The sequence below is a fragment of the Amblyomma maculatum genome, chromosome 8 (assembly GCF_055883805.1).
Source record: "Amblyomma maculatum isolate TAMU_Amacu chromosome 8, ASM5588380v1, whole genome shotgun sequence".
In the NCBI taxonomy this organism is placed as follows: Eukaryota; Metazoa; Arthropoda; class Arachnida; order Ixodida; family Ixodidae; genus Amblyomma; species Amblyomma maculatum.
This window is the reverse complement of record NC_139351.1, coordinates 90,838,976-90,861,802: the sequence shown is the minus strand read 5'-3', so window position 1 is coordinate 90,861,802 and position 22,827 is coordinate 90,838,976. Positions and strand designations below refer to the sequence as shown.

The following is a 22,827-nucleotide window of genomic DNA, read 5'->3' as shown; positions in this document are numbered from 1 at the left end:
CATCATGACGTCATTTGATTGACAGCTATAGTGTGACCGGAAGGACGCCGACAGTATGAGCCATTAAAGGCTTTCGACTTAATATTCGTGGCAACGTTGAGAGATGGAAAGAGAGTAGAGCGTGTCAGTGAAAGAACGTGAGTAAATGACGTCCGAGGTGAAATCCAGAAGAGCAAGTAGACGTGGGCTAGGTATATAAACTGAAGAGAAGATATCGCTAGATACGTTATGTCACTGGAGCTTGCTCGAAAAGAAGCCAAGGGAGCACGGGTTGGTAGTTAGTCAGAAGGTCAGGATGCCGACGATTACTCGAAGTTCGCGGGAATGAAATAGCCGCAGCTTATGTAGGACAGGGTTCATTGTCCTGAAGCATGGATGTACTATAGCGATCATTATGATAGTGGCGACGACAGTAATTGGAGTCGACTTCGATGCCACAAACTTTGAGGATGCTCGGTAGTTTTCTGCGCTCAGTCTCGTAACCTTTTAAATGCCACAGCGAGTCGGCTGTACACACAACGTCACCCGTTACGTGTGCGGCATCACGGTATACAAGGGTTCACCGAAGGATCGGCTTCAATCACATCGTTGCGATTTGCTGCCGTAGCGACAGGCTGGTTACAAGCGGGCTGGGCCAGCGCGTTTCTTCCCGAGTCTGGGCGAACTTGTACAGCGCGCCTCACGCACGGTCGGCTCGCGGCGATGCGAGCAGCAGCGTTTGTTGTCGGGAGACGGACTCCGCCTTGGTGGTTCCGGATTAAATTATCGCGACGCCCTGAGTTGCCCGCTCGCACCGCTATGCGTGCTTTCGAAACGCTGTCATTGTGTTCCCGCGATCCTTATCGCGCCGCCCTTATTACCGGACCCTGTGTTTTTCATCCGCGTCTTCTCGTTAGGCGCGCACGTCCCCGCCGTGTTCTGCAGCGTGTACGACTGACGTCTTGCTCCGCCGCTTGGAGTCACTCCACCCTGCGAGGCTTACCTAACCGAGTTGCTTACGAGACGCGCGTACGGAAGGTGCCTAGCCCGCCGCCCCCTTTCCTCTACCTTCTTTTTTTTTTTCTTCCGATCTTCCGCCAGCTCTCCTTGCATTCGTAACTTTTTGATATCAGTCGCAGTACTTCCCATTGCTTTCATGCATTGAAGTCCGGGCAAAATCTTAGATGGAAGATGGATGGATGGAATATAGGAGCGTCCCCTTTGAAACGGGGTGGTAGCAGTAGCTATCATGCTCATTTTTCTCCCTTTATCTTAATTATTGTTTTAGATTGGTTAACTATATATACCATCATTCTATTTATTGAATTTTTGTTTCTACATTACTAACATTATGTCACTCTTCTGCTTTTAAGCCACCAATCTTCCAGTCGTTGTTTCCTGACTTCCACCGCCGGTTTATTCACCCGGCCACTGGTATCTCTAAACCCTAGAGCTTCAGGGAGAGTGACTGCGCCTGCATCGACTTCCGGATGGATACCATTACATTCGAGTATAATATGGTCAATTGTTTCACTGGAGTGACCACATACAATTAGACGCTATTGATTGCGGCGACACCTTTGCGCACTAAAGCAAACTGTATACAAGCCTAACTGCATGCTTGATGGCCGCGGTGGCTGCTGGAGACTTAACCAGCAAAACAGAAACAGTAACAGAAATGCGCATCGAGTAGAAAGTTAAAAACTAAAACAAGCGATGAGCCTTAGCGACACTGAACTTAATGACGCCTAGCAGCTCCATTTTGATTTTTCCGCTCCTAGACACATTGAAGCGTCTTCGTTATAACGGAGGCTTTCGTTATAACCATGTTTTCGTTATATCCGAGTCTTTCTATATATTCGAATTTTTTGTCTCCTCCCACCTCTCGTTTACGAGGGGAAAGTGGAATTTCCCTCTCTCCATTTTGCCACTTGCCAACTGTGGCAGGTAGCAGAGACTTCAAACACACGCCGGACAGTTTTTCCTTTATTCGCATTCCTAATGCTCCCGCATAAAAGCTTCTTTAATGACTGTCGCACACTCCTAATGATGTACAGGTGATTAGATAAGATCGAGGGCTTGCTCGCTGCCCAAAAGTTTTAATAGCTATATATACTATGAGTGTGAGATATCTTGCCACGGGTGGAAGGTTAGGAAAACACAGTAAAAGTAAAAGAGGCCACAAGAACACCGCACCCAGACACACTGTCGCTGTGAAGTGGAGGATGAAAATGCCGTCGTTTGTTTTACCAGGGAACAGGACTGTGAAGTAGGCGCTTTAAAGCAATACTTGTGCCTACCGTTCAGTAGGGCAGCAAGTGATTTTTTTACTCTTGCCGTTCTGTACGAACTCCGTGTTTCCAGCATCCGCAACCATTCGTGTTCCGCTCCATCACGGTAAGCTAAATCTCTCTAGTAGAGAGATTTAGCTTACCGTGATCAGCGATCCGCCACCGTGACCCGCTACCGTGCGTGGGCGGGGCGCACAAGCTGATTGGTCCCGATGCGGCAGGTCTATGTGCCGACATCCAGTATGTGGCGCCATCTATCGGCGTCAAGGGGATCTGGGCATGCGCAGTGGAACGCGCGGTGGCGGATTACGGTAGCGGATCGCGGATCACGGTATGCTAAAACTCTCTGCTGAGTGACACTGGTTGCGTAGCAGTTGCGATGGTACCACAAGTGCGAAACGGGCTTCTTTGCGTGGAAGATAGTAGATACATTTAGTTTAGCACTACCGTTTACTGCTACCGTGGGAGTGCCAATACGCATGCGCAGATCACCTCGAGGGTGACAGATGGCGCCACGTTCCTGTTAAATTCCGGCTGACTCCGCACAAGGACCAATGAGCGCGTGCTGTGCTGACGGCGCGTGGTAGCGGTAGACGGCCGCGGTAAGCAGCAGCGGAAAACTAAAAGTTTCTAACGTCAAGTATAGGTCGTTTCTGTCTCCCGAGAAACGATGACGATGAAATGCGCCGGGCGCTGAAGCGTTGCTTACGCCAGGTATATCGACCACGTTTGCGTGGCAGAGTCTACCTGTTTTGTACTGCAGCGGCAAGGAAAGCTTCCAAACTAAAAACGTGCAGCCAACGGGAAAGGCCACGTTTGTGAACGTTTACATTTACGAATTGACGACTGTAAACAGACGTATGTACAGACGTACAAGTATATACGTGTATAAACGCAAGCGCTATTCGAACGTTATCGTATCGATGATTTGGTGATCGCTGATATACATTCATGTACCGCAATTCATCTGCGGCTGGTCGACTCACCTCAGCGTTCGTAGACTTTAAGACGCCCATCACAAAAGGAAATCGAGTTAGCGTCAAGCAGTACGTTTCTGAGCGTAACTATTATTCGCCTGCAATTTTTGGCGGACGCACACTTTTTCTTGCTAGAATATGAGGAGTTGACGTCTCGGAGTTTAGCCATATTTAAGTCGTACCTATAAATTTCACTGCGAGTAATATTTTTCCCCGACCACTCTGAGCTCTGCAGATAAATGGCGGTTGCATTTGACTCACCCGACTGTAGGATTCGGGGCGGTTGACTTCGGTCGAAGCGCCGCACTTGATGCCCGGTCGGCCACGTATAGAGCCAAGGCTTGTCCGATATCTGTAACGAAAGTTCCACCAAAAGCTCAGACTTATCTACTCATACGTTGTAAGTAATCTAACGCTGGTTGGATCCATGCCATGAGTTCGAATAGAGTGCAAGGTCAAAATAGGCTACATTTAATTAACGGGATCTCACTCTGTACTTGCCTTTCCTGTTCAAAGTACTACAGCTTAGTCATGACGTATATGAGGTCAGGACGACCTTTTTAAAAATTTTATACTGTTAATAATTTTTTTATTTATTACTCAGCACGACACAGTGATGTCGCGCTGTGCATCGGGCGGAAAAGTTGGAGTTATTACGCATGCAAGAAGCAGTCGAGAGACGCGGGGAATGATTACGACTGCGTTTCACTTGTTCCACGGGTGTGTCCACGCAAAGACACGGGTCCGAGTTGGAGCCTCTATTAGCTTCTTAATTGCTCTGCGCGCGCTCGCGGGTTTAATATAAAGCGCCCATGCATTGGGTCTGCAGTGAGACCATTCGTGCGACTCGCAAATTACCGGCCCTGATCGACGTTTTATTCAAATTTGCTATCCCCGCAGTACCGTCGTAGAAACTCGCACTGAAAACTTTTCTCGGCTCGTATAATACGGGGCATATCTACGTCTCTGACCACGCGCAGTCAACCTACTCGATTTTTCCTCGTCCTCCTCTATTCCTAGTTTCCCAGCGCCCTTTCCCGAGGAAGGGAAACGCGTGCTAGCAGTTGCACTATATAGTACGTGTAGCTTACATATTGGTGCCCGAAAATAATAGTTGCGTTTATGAATGCATGTGCAAACTGCACCGGTGGCCGACTTGGCAGTCTACACTCAGCTCTCTTCTCCCGCTCACCCTCACCCGTCTCCTGCGACGCTGCTGCAACCTCCCTCCCTTTTCCCTTCCTTTCCCGACCCTGCGTTCACACAGGGCGCAGGTTTTTCCCGCGCCTGTGTCACCGCCGCATCGACGTTTTCGTAATTAAGTTCCGCGCCAGGTCCTCCCCTCACTGTCCTCCACGTTTTAATTAATGGACACAAATTTTAGCTCGTGGTGTTGGCGTAGTATATGCGCACGCTGGCTTTGCATGAGGCGAGTGCAGAACGCGCGCATGGCCCGCTTTCGTGCGCGGTACGTATACTCCAGGCGGACCCCTTCGGCAACGGCTCCTCAACCGCGTCCCCCTAGTTCTCCTCCCCCATTTAACCGTGCGCTGCGCGTGTAACACTCCGCGGACGGTCATAATGATTCCCTCTTGACTGCATGGATACAGCCGGAAAGCTTGGCGCTCTATTTTTCGTTTCTGTTTTCTCCATCATTCCCCCGTTTTTGTTTTCTTCATTTTATTTAAATTTTTCTGCCTCTCTCTCTCTTGCCATCTTCATCTGGTACGCCGTTTCATTGTGACTTGGTTCAGAGGGTATTGCATGTTTTCAGGAAAGGACTCACGACTCGCCTCGACAACTTTCCCACTTCTACCATTATTTATTTTTAACGAGCTCCATCCTCTGGCACCGATAGATGGCGTGACTCGCGATCGTCCGCCCTGTTTGCATGCCGCACATCTTCATTCGCATATAGTTGCATAGTGTTTTTGTTTCTTTTTTTCTTTTTTTTTCAGACAGTTGTGGTTTGTTTGACTTTCGGAGTCGTCCGCTTTTGTTTAACTTTCCTTTTTTTGAGAAACTTGATACCGGAGTTGTAATATGGCGTTGTCCGCTTTACGGCGTCGTCGCGGCGTGCGAGGCCGCTGATACCACCCTAGCACGCAGGCCGCGAACGACACCCGGAATAAATGAATCCTCGCTACGGCTGCTGTTCGACTTGCACAATATAGCGACACTGGCAGCGCCGCCGGTGGGAAGGTTGTCACGTGTAGTTTTAAACCTTGCTACTCGCTGTGCATCTGGATAGATGAAATATGAAATAAAAAGGGAAGGCAAAGCGATATACAATGCTGCCATGTCACGTGAGCGGCATTTGTGTCACAACTGGCGAAAACAATCGATAGTCTGAAGAGAATATAGGAGTGCTGCGATCATACTATGAGTATGGCAGCTGCAGAGGGGCAGCTTTTTTAAAGGTGACGTCACAACTTTTGAAAATGGGCTAGGAACGTTAATGAAATCGGTTTTTTGTTAACAGCCTCCGCGGCTGTCTTCAAACGTTATAACTTATAAGTCGATCTCGTGGGTGTACGCCACAGCTACCTCCGGTTCGGAAAACAAATTATGAATTACGGTAGTCGGCGAAGTGGTGAGACAGTGGGTTGCTTACCTGTATGCAGTGCTGTATACATTCACAGGTATTCAGTCATTATTCTTGGGAATAATTCATAGGACGCCTTATCACCTGTCCGAGCTTCGCCTGATAGCTTTCGACGTTTGCGTTCGAGCACACTGACAACATTCGCAACCTTAATAAACTACAGTTAGCTCGAAAACACTTTACCAAGTTATTCGAAGAAACGTCTTGTCACGCTTCAGCGACGGTTCAATCACGAGGAGGGCCATGTTATATGTGACCATCTCCTTCTGAGCTTGTGCTGCGATGACTTTTTCTTTCTTTGTATTTGAGAAGAGTTTGATACTTTTGTAGCTGCTCAGTCGCTAACAAGAAATGCGAGTGAATGTATGGCAACAAGATTGTTTTTTTTTTTTTTTTTTTTTTTTTTTTCAATGTGAAACCGACTGGAGTGAAAGGGCCTCCTTCCCAGTGTTTAAGAGTGGCCGGTGAATACGCGGCTAGTCTGTTTATTAAGGCAATAATCTTTAATGGTTCATGCTCGCGGATCGTGTCCGTCCGTAACGCTTTCGTTACGTGGGAGGCAGTAGCTGGCAGCTGACATGGCCAACCACTAAATGGACATAGGGCTTCCTGACATTACATTTGGCAGAAGCTGCCAACCCGGGTCTCTCCTTTCATATGGGAGGCTGATATCAGAATCAGCCTACCAAGACCCTTGCATTAACGTTATCCCTAGGCCACGCAGGCACGTACAGCCTTTATCAAAAGTTTACAGCCCAGGGGGTCTACTTCTGAGGGATACTGTGTGGCTCGTAATTCATTCCCAGGTCTCCATACTTGCTGAAGGGAAGAAGATTTTTCGTCCTACCCTCTCCAACGGCTAGGACTCGCACGATTTTTGCAGAAGTCATATTATGCGGCTTAAAAGCAAACCCTCTGGGATGTAAACTTTTGATAAAGGCTGTACATACAGGTCGCTTAAAGCAGGGCTTTATATGTTGGTTGGTAGCTCACACTATCGCGTCATAGCGAAGGTGGGAGTGAAAACAGAGAGAAAGAGTTGCCGTAGTGGAGGGCTTCGGACAACCGTGCGATAGAGGCCTGCGCCTCATCGCAGTTTATTGATCCAATGTGCCCCCCCCCCCCCCCCCCCCCCCCAACTTTTTTTTGTAATATAGTTTTGTAACGTTTTATAAATCCCATTTCAAATAAACGCCGATGAAAGGCCAGCACATTTTCAAAAAGTAAAAATTGAAACATTAACTCACTAGTTTTCAGGCTTTAACCAGCTGGCACCGTTCTTGTAACCTTATACCCTATTTGAAAAGTTCGCGCGACGTGAAACCCTGTGTTCACTCGAACATATCTATATTTGAGAGACGGATATGGGACCGCGGAGCAGAGGCCGGGACGTTAGACCAGTGTCTGACGAGCCAATGCTGACGGCCATAATACTGCTAGAAGATCATTCTCTGTGCACACAGGTACCCTAATATACATCCCTTTCCGCCCTCTGTGTTACGGAGCGAGGTTTTCAATGATACAGCGAGATCGACATGTGACAGTGACGCTCAGTGACAGTCATCGAATGGTTTTATTAATGTCAAGAGGAAATGCTGCGTGACCCAACAGAAATGTTGTCTGTCTATAATATCCGGGCACCAGATTCTCTTGTTTTCGGATCTCACGCATTTTCGAAATATACGTATTTCGGATTATACGTGTCTTCGGATTGTTCGGATCATACGTATTTCGGAATATTGCGCATTGCGGACTGCCTCTTCTTCATAATTCTTGTTTCTGTGTACTGTTTTTCTCGCGTCACTTCCTGTATAAGAGACGCTGGGTCCTTTTCGCATTGTTTTTCTACAGATGCTGCAGGTACTATGCAAAACGCTGGTGTACGCTTTCTTTGTCATGAAGATGTGCGCAGCTGGGTGATGTGTTCTGCGCTATGTTTACTGTGGGCTGTTGTGTGCTTTGAGTATAGTGCTCTGCGCTTTGGTGTTGTAGAGTGTGCTTTGCCGTAAGCGCCGGAGAGATGCCCTAACACCACTACATTAGTATCTAACACCACTGCAGTAGTCTCTATAATACCCCAAATTTTCCGTGACTCGTCAGTAGATCTCTCGGCAGCCCATAAGCGTGCCGGCCACCGCTCGGTGGCCTAGGCTTCCCAGAGCTAATGTGTGAACCGCACTTAGTCGCAGTTCCTCTGTTGAGTGCCATAGAAACAACGCGGAAATCTAGGGAACCTTTGATGTTAGCCCGATAAATTTTCCTCGCCATCTTTAGTGCAGTCCCGTAGGGACTCTGCAGTCGTCTTGTGCACAGTTCTTCCTCTCGAGGTTCAGTGTAACGCAAACAGGACAGGTGAGTTGCGGCAGTTTTGAAATGAACTTGGTAAACACATGCACATTTTAACGCGATAACGCGATAACTTTAAAATGCAGTGTGGTTTCGATGCGACATCGGGACTGACTGAGAGGGGCGTGACGTCAGAGCCAATCAAACTTGCTGACAAAGAAAACTTGGTTGGCCAAGAGCCTGAACCGCATCCCTGTCCCAAGCCTGGCACTCTGCCTTTAGCGCGTAGCACTCTTAGCTTGTCACGAATGTTACATTGTCATGAATATTAAGGAAAACCTAAGCGCCTCCCCATAGTTTTCGCAGAAGTGGGTCGTGCCGATGATTCGTATACCGAAGCGTTGTAACAATTGCAGCTTGTATTACAATTACTATTACATTGTCACGAATATTACGTATACGCGTGCCTAACGAAAACACCGCATCCCTCCTTCGTGGTTAACTTCCCCCCGTTGTTATTTGCGAAAGAGCTACTTCCCGCCTTTGTGTCACCGGCTGTCCGGCCCGACGTGCAATGGCGGCAATGATTATAAAGCCTTGCCCGGCGCCCCGTACATACCCAAGCACCGATACTGTCATTAGTTGTATAATTCCCGATTCATTGTATGCGCGACGCGATGCAGCTCTCTCTCTCTCTCCCATCCACCTTGTTGTATATATATATATATATATATACAAGGCTACCAAAGGCGTTATTATATGTACAAGTGTATCTTTTTGCGTTATGTAGGCAAGTTTATCATATATATATATATATATATATATATATATATATATATATATATATATATATATATATATATATATATATATATATATATATATATATATATATATATATATATATATATATATATATAGCTGCCTGAGCACTGCTGGCATCCTTCCCAGCGTGAAAAAGGAACTGCAAGCCAATCAAGCCCCTACTTTTCTGAACCAAGGACAGTCGGGCATCAAGGAAACCCTCTGCCGATCGACGCGTATTTGTTTTTGTCAGGAAAAAGAGTAGAGTACTGGGAAGAAAAGGAAGCCGAAAAATGTCGACTGTGCTTTCGACCAGCTCCGAGCAAGTGGGGCCGCCACGCGGTCTGCAGTATGTGTTCGTAATCAGCCGACATGGTCAGCGGACGCCCGTCGACGCCAGTCGCAACCTGCTCAAGAATGTCGTTGAAGGCTACGGAGAGCTCACAGAGGAAGGTCGCCAGCAGGCCTTCAAACTAGGCCAGTTCATTCGAGCCCGCTACATAGACTTCCTCCAGGACGCTAACAACAATCCTGAACAGCTTCTGGCCACCCACGTCGGATTAAGCCGTTGCCGTGACAGCGTCAAGGAGACCTTGCGCGGCTTGGGCATCTCCGTGTGTGAGGTTAAGGTAGACCCGACGGCCTACGACAAGCCCTTCTTCGCCAGTGTGGAAGACAATATCGATGCCGTGGAGCGCGAGCCTTGTCAAGGGCACTTCTCGACGCTCGGGGAGTTGATCTCGTTCATCGCGGAGAAGGCAGGAATGGCGGTAAAGACCAAGAGGGACAAGTTTCTCGTTGTTGACAACTTGATGACCCACGTACTCAACGGGAACCCCGTACCTGACTGGTCGAAGCCCTTCTGGGATGACATACGGTGGGCTGACCGGAAGATATTCCAGCGGACGCTTCAGGGCCACGAACTTTCGTTTGCTAGGTACGTGCTCGGTCGTGTCCTCGAGACTTTCTCTCTCAAGTTCGAGCAAGGCGTCGAGCGGCCTGACAAGATGCATCTGTACTCCATGTCCGACACGAGCGTGTCATCGCTGCTGAGGCTGTTCAGCCGGTCTTACGACGGTCGGCCTTGCTTCTGCGCCAGCGTCTTTTTCGAGGTTTACAAAGACGGCTCGGAGTATTATGTGAGGGTCCTGTTTCGTACTGAGGATAATCCGAATCTCGTGGCATTGGACGAGCTGGAAAACCCTTGCGAAATGACCAAGTTCCTCAAGTGCCTGCGTGGTGTACTCAAGCCGACCTAGCCAGCGGTGTCCTTTGTGCATTACGTTATGTTTACTATTAGACGTTCACCGCACCATGTAATCTGCACTTACGAATTACAGTGTACCATATATATATATATATATATATATATATATATATATATATATATATATATATATATATATATATATATATATATATATATATATATATATATATATGATAAACTTGCCTACATAACGCAAAAAGATACACTTGTACATATAATAACGCCTTTGGTAGCGTTAACAAACAGAGAGCTAGATTAGACCGTAGTAGCATCAGCCAGTGCGAAAGTGTGCGGTGATCGTGCATGTGTTGAAACGCTCTACGCCGCTGTTCTGGAGAGCTGAGAAAAATGTTTAACGCCGTGGGTGATTCGAGGAGGAGGAGGAGGTTGTTGCCAAAAATGAAACCGTCCAGGGCGGAGAGTGAGGAGAAAGGGAAATGAAAAGGAGGAGGGAGGATAACACTTATAAGCGAAGAAGAGGCTTTTCTTGCTCGTCTCGCGGGTGGCGAAAGTGTCGCCGGAAATGACTTATGTTTATTGTATGCTAATTGGCAGGAAGGCGCAGTGAGATCTTGGCCCAAAGCTGGAAGAAAGAATATACCATTAGTGATAAAAACGCGGCGGCCCGCCGCAATTTGCAATTTAAATTTTTCGACTTAACGACCTCTTTTTTTTCTCTCGCTGTGGCTCTCATTTGCATGCGGACGACGATGACGACGGACGACAACTCGCCAGCGGGTTCGGCGTCTTTAACTTTTTATTTTTTTGTTTTCTTTTTGCGTTTGCTTGTTTAGGTTTATTGCCATCCGTCTTTAACCACCGCATTATTACTGCGTTTCTGCTTCCTTTATTACGTGTCCCAAAAGCACACCGCAGCGCCTGCTCGCATAAATGGTTATGCGACTTAAGAAGGCGCTCGTCTCTTTGTTTAAGAAACTCGCCTTTTGCTGGCGATACTTTATAGCTCCCCAAATGAGGAACGTTAATATGCAAGGATGTATAATCCGTTTATGTCCTTTTTATTTTTTACTTTTCGGCTCGAGAATTTCACTTCCCGCTAAAGAGGGCGCGGGGAGAAAGTGCGTTCAAGAGGATGCTTCAAGTGACGAAAAAGTTCGCGGGCAATTGTTTTGTCGATCGTCTTTTTTTTTTTTTCTTTCACGCCCAGCTATCGTCTCTTGACTGCGAAATGAAAGTATATACCTTAGAGCGCGTATAGTAGTGCGTGTTGTTATTTTGTTGAGCTCGTCTTGCGTATAGCAGCTTGGTTGCGTGTTGCATGCGCCTGTCCCGACGGGTTGTCTACCCCCCCCCCCCCCCCCCCCCCCCCCGCCGGTTATATTATACAGGTTTTCGTGGCAACAAGCTACCAAAAACTATAAGGGATTCATCCAATGTGCGATCTGCTGTTTTTCCTTTTTTTTTTTCTTATTGTGCTTTGCATACGGGATAGGCAAAGAGGAGATAAGATGTGAGGACGGAAAATGGGCGAGTGAAAATTAATTTCGTCTCGTCTTCGCTGGTTGGTCCTCGTTACCGCACTCTTGTTTATCTTTTTTTATTTTTGTGTATATGTGTGTCTATATTTGCGCCGTTCGCTTCCTCTGCCTCTCTTCTTCGCATTAACAGCCAGGATATAACGAGCGTTTCAAACTTCCACGAGAGGAGACGAAGTGCGACAAGTTTTCGTGGAAGCAGGCTCTGCCCTTTGTAGGCTGGTTGTTGAGTGGAACGGAGGAGGAGGTGCGAAAGACGGACACTAGACCATGAATTTCTTTTTGTCTCGTTTCTTAGAAGAACTGGCGAGCAGTAGGCCCAAATAGAGGGCAAATTCATGCTACGCGTGCTGCTCTGCAGAAGGCATCCTCCCCTCCCCTTCTCAGACATCCCCCCCCCCCCCCCCTCCAGAGAAGTGTCTTCCCCTACAGCCAGCACTCCAGTGCAGTGTCATCCCCCCCTCCACATCGCGGCCGCGGTTATAATATACGCTCATGCTCGAGGTGCGGCCTTATGTAAATTGGGCGAAAATTTATATATCCGGAGGCCCTAAATGTCCTCGTCGTTTCGCGCTGGCTGATGACAAGTTTTTCGCCGCGTCGGACCCCGAACGGCCGGGCGAGTGCGTTAGAAGTTCTCTATATTTATTTCCATGGTTAGTTCCAATATTATTTATCATTTTAGTCATTTCCTCGAGAAAGCCGAAGCGGATTATGCGTGCCCCCTAGGCCCGCTGGAATAACGCAAAGGAGGAGGGGGGAGGGGGGGAGGCGGGGGGGGGGGGATTCCACTGCGTTTGTCGTCTCCCTGCGAGCTCGCACATACGTGCGTCTGTGATAAGAAATTAGCGTCGTAAAGTTTGGGGCCGCATGTTCGCTCCGCTCGTTCCCGTAATTTATTCCCTCGAAACTTTTATTTCCGTGGTCTATGCAAATCGAGGTCAACTTTCGGCGGGATATTTAATTTGGCCTCGGGGAATTTTTTTTTTTTTTTTTTTCATTTGTTGGCAGCGAATATGTGCACCCGCGTGTTCTATCAGAAAAGTCCCTGTCGGCTATTCGTTTGAACGATAATACGAACATTTAATAAAAAAGAAAATGTGAGACATAGACGATTGATTTGAAAAAAAAAAAAAAAAGATAAACGCAAAATAGAATGAACGCGCCGGTGTATCTCAGCGCTGTCTCCAGCTGTAATTAACTATGCAAACTCATTTGTTGTTTCCGGTGAAGGGACAGCGCAGGAACGTGACTTCGCGAGAATACGCGCCAGAAAATTAAGGATAGAAGGGAGGGTAGACGGCAAAAGTCAAGAAATATTTGCATACATTCGCGTAGGGACGCGCTCGATTTGAAGACCAAACATGTCACGTCCTCTTAGCGGCGTCCCGGTGTCTGCGCTCAGTATAGCAGTGAGCGATGGCGGTAATAACTTATTTTTACCGAGGACGTCCCTTTAGTTACCGGTCTTTCCCTTCAATCCCCATTTTCCTTGGTCCTTTCTCTTCCCTTCTTTCATTGTCTCCCGTCGTCCTGCCGCTGACGCTGGCATGTCCCTCCGAGAATGTTGTGAGAACTGCTTGCCGGTAGCGGGCGGCATTGCCGTGCACTGGAGGGGCAGTGCTTCTCTGTTCACATTCCATCAAGCTGGAGCATTCAGATGAAGCGGATTTTATGTTGGCACGCAGTGCCACTTTCCGGTGCTGGGCTCAGATAACGCTGTAGTGGAGAGCCCGTTTGGAACATAAAAAATGAAAGTGTACGGTATACGAGATGTCTCAATTGGACGCAAAGTTTGCGGGATTCTTTTGTAGCCGTCGCCGAGTAAAATATCGCGTTCGTCCAGGAGACTGAACAAATTGGCTGTGGTTTAGCGTCCGTTAAACCTAGTGGAAAGCGATAGCTGAAGCATGGTTACACATGGTAAAGCTCTTTATTCAGCAGGTTCTTCATTGGTTACATCTATGAAGAGCCTTTGACCTTGATTTTGACCTTTGGTGGGAAATGGCTACCTGAAGTGGCTGTGACTTAAGTTCCAACTTGACCTTGAAGCTGTTTGAAGGTCATCGGAAGCACACGGTGACCTTGGCTTTACTTCGCGTAGTAGAACTATCGCTTCAAAATTGTCGTACTGCCTTTCTGCCACCAGGCCAAGTTTTGTGTGCGAACCGCAATACTAAATATGCCTGCAAACGAAAATTGAAAGCTTACAGCGAAATACAAAAAAAAGCGGTCGTTCGCTGTGCCATATAGGCATATGAAAAGTGTTCGATGTTTATCCGGCACCTTACATAACAGTGTCTCTTTCGACCCAAGTACCGCATTGGAACGCGGAACCGCGTGTCAAGATGTAATTTGTTGTTGTTGCGACTATAGGAAGGAGGGGAAACAAATGCACAAGCCTACCTATAGAGTTAATACTACTAAGACTAGAGCGAAAAGCACTCCCGTGCACTCCCATGTAAACCGTCTCCACCCCTTTGCTAATCGTGTTCGGAGCCATGATGATATCTCTCACATGCTACAGCTGGGTACAGCCAGCGCCCTCTAGTTCTAAGTACAGAAGACGAAACGATACGAAACTATCGCAAGTATGATTTTATGCTGCTTTTTGTCAGCCTTTATATAACTTAAATTTTAGAACAAAAATAAAATGTGAAATCATTCTTTTATGAACTTTAATGTTTTATGCATCTACTTTTTAGAGCTTTTGTGCGAGTAAAGCAAAAATAATTAATAGGAGTACCATCATGGCGCTACACCAGTGTATAGCACAACCTCCTTGCCGCGCTTTCCCCGTGGGCCTACGCCACAGCTGCCTAGTGCGGACAGATGAGTGTTGAGAGATAAAGAAAGAAAGAAAGAAAGAAAGAAAGAAAGAAAGAAAGAAAGAAAGAAAGAAAGAAAGAAAGAAAGAAAGAAAGAAAGAAAGAAAGAAAGAAAGAAAGAAAGGAAACGTGCTTCGCAACAGCCGTCGTCCGTTTCAGAAGCGGCGGCGAGTGAAATGACGGCATGCACTACAGATACAGATTAACCGATGGCAAGGAGCCTCCGCCGCAAAGGGCGAAGGCCCCTGGGTTTCCAGCATTGAAGGGCCGGGCAGAGTCAAGTTACGTTTCATTTTAATATTCCAATTTGATGTACATACACTTTAAAGTAACCGGACGCTTTTATAGGCCCTAACAGACAGTCAGTGCTTTCTTCTTAAGTCATAATGTTCTCTTTATGAGCTCAGCAAACAGATACACTGGACACCTCAGTGTGGTCGGAATTATCCGGAGTCGTCCTCTACGTCCTAGCCTTTGTCGCTTTTGGTACGTTAAAACCCACATAATAAAAAAAAAAACCAAAGAATCAGACACTGCGTTTATCAGCGCAGCATATCCTTATCCCCTCCCCACTTATTTCTTAGCGCAGTTGCTTTAAAGGCCTCCTCCTGCATAAAGCGTTTTAAGTTGGGAGCGAAGTCATGAGTTCTAGAATGTGCTCACAGGCAGGTGACATGACTCGTAACTCAAACTTCTTTTTTAAAATGGGTTGGTCAGGTGGCATTTGAATCTTCAAGGGCCTTTGAGTGATAAGGCACGCTATAGTCTTAGGTCACGCAGGGGCGTCCGTACGGCTTGGTTAATGTTTTTTGGGCCTATACATAAGCTTAAGTTAGCCTTAACGAAACCTAACACACTCACTTAGGCTTAAGAAGGCGTAATTGCACCAATGTGTTTTTGGACCTGTGCTTCCATATGTTTAATTAGTGTTAATCAATACTAATTAGTTTTACTTTGTCCTTGGTTATATCCACGCTGTTTACAGTCACTCATAGTTAGTCGTAGCTTGTGTAACTATGTAGAGCAAAGTTAGCACGGTTATCGCATCGAAACACTCAGGTAGGCGGACGGAATCCAGGAATTGGCGTAATCCATCCTGCTAGCCTATAGAAGTGCTTTCGACTAAAAAAAAGGTCACTGAGGGCTGACTACCCACCGATCTCCACTATAGTGGTGCCACCGAAACCCTAATACTGCTGTTCCGGAAGTGACGACAGAGACTGCGGACATCGTTCCGTGCTGGCGTGAGTTATCGGGTTCTCCTGCTCTGAATAACCTTATCCCGTTTTTTGTCCCTCCTTTCGTTTGTTTCTCAAAAACTATATTTCGGATTTTTTTCTATTGTGCTTTCTTTAGTATAGTCTTCTGTTCAGCATTCAGTTGTCGACTCTAACGACGTCCGCCCATGTTTGGACAGTTCCTACCCTATTTTTCATACGTCTCTCCCTCTTTTTTTTTTTTTTTTTTTTTTTTTTACTTCTAGCCCTGTTTCGTTAGCGTTTATTCTTTTTTCTCCCCCACTATGCGAGATTCTGCATATTTGTGTGCATGCGAGGCAGCGACGGAGCTGGAATGGGGGGCTCCTGGTAGGGGGTGGGGGAGGCTTAAATATTAATCGCTCCGGTAATAAGAAATGTAAAGCAGCTTCTTCTTTCTGCCTTTCGCCTGCTCATTTGTGTGCGTATGCGCTGTGTGCTAGGTAAACCATTGCTTCGCCGGGCTTCGCGGAGTTTCATTATTGTTTTTTTTTTTTCCTTTTTATGTATTGAAGTTTCGTTCCGAGACTCCGCGCACCATCGTCCATCTCGCTCTGGTAAAAGGGGAAGGGTAGAAGGCCGGAAGAGGGGGACAGGGAGTGGTTCGCACGTTCCGCAGTAATTATCATTTGATTTTTCAGCCCCTGGCTGTCATACGCCGAAGATGTGACAAGTTCGGAGCTGGGTAAATGTATGTGTGCTGTGTGTGCACGCGTGTGTTAAAACTATGGTCCGACTACGTCCTTCTTTTTAGTTCGAGCCCTTTTTGTTAGTGCGCTTCATTTTTTTTTTTTTTTTTTTTTGGCGCTAAGTGAGAAAGTTTGCAAATGAGGTGATGGCGGAAGCGGGAGACAAATGAGACGGAGTACGAGGAAAGGAATAAAAGATAAAATGGAAAGGAAAAAAAGGAGGGGTATGGGACGGCGACTTCTTCGCGTCCGTGTAGATGCTAAATATTACTCCCTGACATCAGTGCACTGCTCACTCGCGCGCTCGCGTGCAAACGTTGCTCTGCTCGAAAGGTGCTGTTTCCCGCATATCGCTCTGTCGCGTCGTTAATCGCGCTCTTGCCCCTAACTCGATTACATGTATCTCTATTGTCCTTTCCGATGTGTCAATTGCGCGCTTGTTCGGAATGTCTAAGTGAAACTTATTCGAAGACGATGCCTTTGCTTCCTTTGAGGAGGATAGCTTTTGACTATTAGAGCGTTAGCTCTACTGCTCACGCTCGTCAAGGTCGCGTTATTCTGTAATGTGTAAACAATGGCGGTCGTCATGACAACTGCGTGAACTCATCGCATAGAAACAGCGCGTACCACGTGACCACGGTTGTAACGAAATTGTGCGAAAAAGAATATTGCCGTGGCTGGGTTTCAAACCTGCACCAGCACGAACAGAGCACCTTCCCAGGCTGAGGCAGGGGAGCTTTATACTATCGCCTTTTAAGTGATAGCCTATACAGCTCGTTTGGCCGAACAGCCGTCGGCGCCGTATTAGTATAGTTGTAGTAGTGGTATGCACTCGGCATCGCGTGTTGCAAATCGTGTCATGGCAATTTGTGGTTCTAGTGATTGGTTATTGACTTGTGTGTGACAGGCGATGACGAGCTGACTAAAATTTTAATGAATTTATTAACTGATGAATTAAAGAAAAAAAATGGAAAAAATTGGGAAAGGGGGCTCAAAGGTGTCAAAATGCTCACAATGAAAAGCCAATGCTTGGTGATGCTAACTAAAAACGTAGTGTGTAATTGACCAATTACTTAGTTGTGATAATTAAATAATGAAAAATTCGAAAAGGGAAGGTGCCTCAAAGCTGTCAAATTTCTCAGAATGAGAAAATGCTGGTGTTAATTAATAAAATGTAGTATGTAATTGAACAATTAATTAGTCGAAATCATTTAGAAATGAATAGTTGGAAAAGCGGTTAATTGTATGTGCTCAGAATGAAAAGCCATTGCTTGATGATGCTAATTAAGAAAATTTATAGGGTAATGAATCAGTTAAATAATTTGAACAATTAAAAAAAAGTAAAATTGAAAAAAGTGGCCCAAAAGTGTAAAAATCCAATGCTTGATTACGCTAATTAAGTAAATTTACAGTTTAATTGATCAATGAATTCATATAGTTAAGAAAATGAAACATTCGCAAACGGAGGGTACAAAGGTGTCGACATTACCAGAATGGAAAGCGAATGTTTGTTGATAAATATCGGTGCATAAAAAATAAAGAATAGAAATTTATAGCACTAAAAGTGAAAAACATTGCCTGTATGTGTGAAAAGCTATTGCATAACTTCCTTAACGGTAGTCCCACGGTGTTGCATTGAACACAAACAGCGCGTTTCGTTGAATGTGCATTAGGACGCATCAAATTTCAAGAAGTGGCTTCCGAGTTTACCGGTGACGTTGTCGCCCACCAGGCTATAATAGAACAAATAAAAATAACAAATAATAAACAGTTGAGAAAACGTAACCGTGCGTGTAAAATGCTATTTCTTCAGCCCTTAACGGCATAGCTTAAGTGTCCCCCTAGTTATTTTTCTTCCGCGTGGTATTTATTGCATTGAAACAATATTCTATGTTTATGATATGTACAGGTTATTAGAAAAACAGCATCCGATCAACACGACATACCTAGCCACCAAAGCTCTAAACAGAAAATAATTCAAAGCACATCACTAAGAGTTATTGCTACCCCATTTCGAACTCGGCCTATTCATTCTGTTCCTTAAAATGAACAATCATCCTACAGAAATAGTCCTTTGCATAAACAGCATGTTCACAATGTTGGTCCTTGTAAAGCTGCAACGCACGCTCGCGCTGTGAAGTGTACATCGTCGTCTTCATGAAGTTTCATCTGTGCCACTCCTTCATTATAAATATGTCATCACGCACGCCCTTTGGGCGAGTGCGGCCTAGACCGCGAGCGTAGTGTCGGGAGAATCCACCAGGTGGCGTGACAAAAAGAGGCGCGGCTGGCGTAGAGGAAGCCACTCTCGCTAAAGACAGAGACTGCAGCCGTGCCAGGCAAACATGCCGAGACCACCGAACAACGAGAAGCCAAACTAGCCGTAGCCGAGAAGCTTACCAAGTGCGCAGTTGAGCCAAGATTTTGTCGACCGATGGCTAGTGCTCTTAACTTGACTCAAGGGTAGTTGAACTTCTACAACTTTTTTTTTTTTTTTTTTTTTTTTTTATGGAGCGGAAAAGTTTGGTTACTTATTTGGGATTGCGTTTTCTTTTCTCCTTGTCATTTGGGCCTGTACGCGTACTGTACCGCTTGTGTAGTGATTTTAGTAGCTGATATTAACACGCGGTTCGAACTTTCGGCAGCGCCAGGTTTGAATCTGTTTCCTTATACAGGGGTATAAATTTTGAGGTGCCCTTGTGTTAGGCTTTTCTACTCTTAGAATTGGGTTTCGAACCAGACGCGGTGGAGATGCAAAACATGTGTCATCGATGACGTCGTTTGTCCAATTCGTCAGTGCTCCGGTCAAATGAAACTATCTTTATGTGGGCGCCTCTTCTAATGTGCCTGTAGGCAATCTATGAATGAAAATACATGCAGTAAACTTAGGCCTATAACTCACACCAATATGCGCGTTATGAATCCTCACGAGCAGACTGACTGGACAGATTGAGGAATTCACTATGGTAGCGTATACATATGATTTACATATTTGCATGCGACCTCAGGAGAGCCTCAACGACGAGCGGATTAGACGTGTGTGTGTGTGTGTGTGTGTGTGTGCGCGCGCGCGTGTTTGTGTGTGTGTGTGTGTGTGTGTGTGTGTGTGTGTGTGTGTGTGTGTGTGTGTGTGTGTGTGTGTGTGTGTGTGTGTGTGTGTGTGTGTGTGTGTGTGTGTGTGTGTGTGTGTGTGTGTGTGTGTGTGTGTGTGTGTGACAGGTTATGGTTATATTTTTGGTCCTCAAACATGGCTGCTCCGGTCACGTCATTGGAAGATTGCAATCACGTTTCCAAAACAACTGAATCTATATATGACCTTCTATATAGAGTCTAAACTGTATAATGTCTATCAGAACAAAGTGTGGCCGTTTGCATAAGTAACACACAAAACTTCAGCGGGCTTCTTGTGGTTTATCAGTACTTAAGGTGCGACACGGTAGCGAATCTCGCGCACCGCCTGTCTATGAGGGCGCGCGCGCCAGGAGTTACGGAGGATGACCACAGCGCGTGAAGCGGCTTGAAAGCACGAACTGCGCCTGGACCGCGTCGTCGTCTCACGCGCCGTCTACATCCAGTCTGATATCTGCGCAGGAAAAGGAAGCGGGGGAGATCGATTTATTGAACAGCGAGGCGCCGGCGGCGGGCGTCATTGGTGAAGTGGGGCAAGGGAATATGGGAAAGGAGGAAGGCGCACCTGACGCGTTTTTTTGCACGACTGTGAAGCGCCCGGCTGCGCTCTAGCGTTTTGTTTTCGTTTTTTTTTATTTTTTTTTTTTCATTTTATCCTATCTACCGCTTGTGTGATGACCCCGTGGCCGGCCCGCGACCAACTGTGCGTGCTGCAATTTGAAAGAAGACGGAATTCGTCTTGGAAGAAGAGGTGCGAATAGAACGACAAAACGATGAGTAGGTGAAAGGGGCGATGCGTAAGTCGTAAATTGAATGGCTGAGTTAGTAGTAATAGTGTGATTATCAAATAATTAGTCACCGAAGGAAGAAATGAAGGAAGGACTGAACGAAAAGTGTAAGGAATAAAATCAATGTAGGGGGCTCCGAATAAAATTTAACCACGTGGGGACTTTTGACGTGCGCTGACGTCATGTAAGGCCCAAGAAACTGTTCTACATATCATATACTCGCGGGGCAGAAAATATTGTTTTCTAAATGTCTAACACGGAGAAACTGTTTGTTGGTACATTGGGATTTGACTTCTTCGACGACGGTGCAAATAAAGCAAAGTTGTCTCACCCGGCTATTGGCGCCATTTGATTTCTGCAGAAGCTGAGTGGCGAGTAATAGCGACGGAGATGTGTCTTGCATGTTTCATTTAGCAGTTTGTGCAACTGTATGTTGCCGTCATTTCGCTTGTCTTCCTTGCATGCTATTGTCTATTGTAAAGTTACGTAGTTGCGGAAAGGCCTGCAGTTGCGGCTGGACGTTAAAGCCTTGTAAAACTGCCTATTGCACTGCGCATGTGCAATTTCCTGCTTTTGAGACAGCCAGCCTCACTAGGTGAAAGGAGATCATTCTGTGATGTAAGAGAATAAGTTTCACCACCACCAGCAACGGCAAAGAAAATGGAGAAACAGGAAGCCGAATTTAGGATGGACGCAGACAATACCACCGCTACTCGGTGTGAAGACACATGTGAGACACCAAGGGGACCTCATTACCGCAATAAAATGGACAATAATGATTGTAAAAAAGAAAACAAGAAAAAAAAACGAACTGTCGACCAAAATGGCGATCTCAAACAGGAACGGAAGAGCGTGTGAAAAGCCGTAGTGTTGTAAAGAGGAGAGAGAGGAGGGAAAGGAAAGAGACAAGTTGAGGGGGCAGCGAAGCGATGGAAGCGACGAAGCACAAATGACGTCTCTATATATGCACGAACAGACAGACAAACGCGTGAAGACCGTAATGTCTTTTCCAGACCGTCGCCGATGCCTCGCCAGTGTATACAGGAAGCGTGCGCAGCGCTCCGAGCGGCGTCGACGGCGATCGGGTGATTTGATGTACGCGTACACGCGTTAGCGGCGGCGGTGCCGTTCGTTTATCTGTTTTCGCCCCCTTTTATTTTCTTCATTGCACAGCCTCCGGCGAGATGTACAAAAAAGATAGAATATTAAATACAGCGGACCGCCGTGCGATCGTCAGAGCTCGGCCGGGCGTGCAGTTTGTACGGCGGTCACTTATTTAAATATACACCGGCCAGATGTTTTAACAAGTCGCTACCGCTGTCGCGCGGGCGGCCGGAGCCGATGGCCCGGGACCGCCGCTTCTCCTAATTACACGCCGCTGCTTGCCGGGCTCCTCTCTTATCGCGACCATTTTCACCGTTTTAAATTAAGGCGGCATAAACCCGCAATTAGCGGCGACGACGCCAATACGGAGGAGGTAGGAAGGGAGGGGGGAGGGGGGGGGGGTGTGACACACCGGCAACGATTAACGGAGGAGCGTAAGTGTGCGGTACGGCGCTCGACACACCGCGATACTGTCCTCACTCACTCACGCGCCGCCAGGCGTCTTCGTGACGACCTCCTCCTTCTTTTCTCTCTTCTGTTGCTGCCTCTCTCTTTTTTTTTCTCATCCCTTTGGCGTGGTCGCTACGCGTGTTGCGTCTCTTTGTGCCGCCAATGAAAAAAAAAAAAAAAAAAGAAAACTTTGTGGCTTTCGTTGTGATGCCTCGGGTGATGCACGAAGCGTCGAAAGATGGCGATAACAGCGCTGTTAACTTTGCATAGATGGTAAGCATGTCTTCTCTCTCTCTCTCTCTCTCCCTTTCTTCTTCTTCTTTTTTGCTACGATGGAACTAGCAATGTAATTTCCGCTGCGGGTGGGTCGATGTCGCAGTGCGAAGCCCTGAAGAAGCACCTGTCGCGCATTTACCATACCGCGAAGCGCACTTTCGCACCCTGAGAATCTGTCTTTCCCACTGTGCCGTATAATTCGGTTTCGCCCTCGCTTTTACGTCGAGAGTGTAGTTACGCGGAGTCCGCACTATGGCTTCGTATGACCGTGATCAGTATAGAAAACTAACAGGTTCGGTTAAGTGCACCCATCGGAGATTTTTTCACAGTGAGACCTTAGAGTGCCCGGAAGTTGCCCCGATTCATAGCGATGCCCTAGAGGGCGCTAGTTCTTCTTACCCACCGCCATTCGCCTCAACCGCCACCATCCACTACTTACCTCTCCACCTTATTTTGTCTGTCTTTTGGCGCTTTTCGAATGCAGAGTTGGATGAGTGGGTGGTGGATGAAGCTTCTGGCAGGTGATGGTGGGTGGGGCTGGGGTGGAGACGTGGACCGAGGGAGGGTGATGAAGGGTTGTAATCAGCTGTCTACCTAGC

The 22,827-nt window shown here is 46.7% G+C and overlaps 2 protein-coding genes across 2 annotated transcripts in view; both read left to right on the top strand.

Moving 5' to 3' along the window:
* LOC146181784 (uncharacterized) overlaps positions 1–22,827 on the top strand; it is a 397,304-nt gene that overhangs the window by 144,607 nt on the left and 229,870 nt on the right. The gene's annotated exons all lie outside the window — the stretch shown is intronic.
* Positions 9,215–10,267, top strand: LOC146181786 (putative acid phosphatase 5). The gene has a single exon (XM_084575548.1). The coding sequence runs from the start codon at positions 9,236–9,238 to the stop codon at positions 10,199–10,201; it is 966 nt and encodes a 321-aa protein (XP_084431674.1). The 5' UTR covers positions 9,215–9,235; the 3' UTR covers positions 10,202–10,267.

Coding starts and splice junctions, on each gene's coding strand:
- LOC146181786 (XM_084575548.1), top strand. CDS start 9,236: ATGTCGACTGTGCTTTCGACCAGCTCCGAGCAAGTGGGGCCGCCACGC.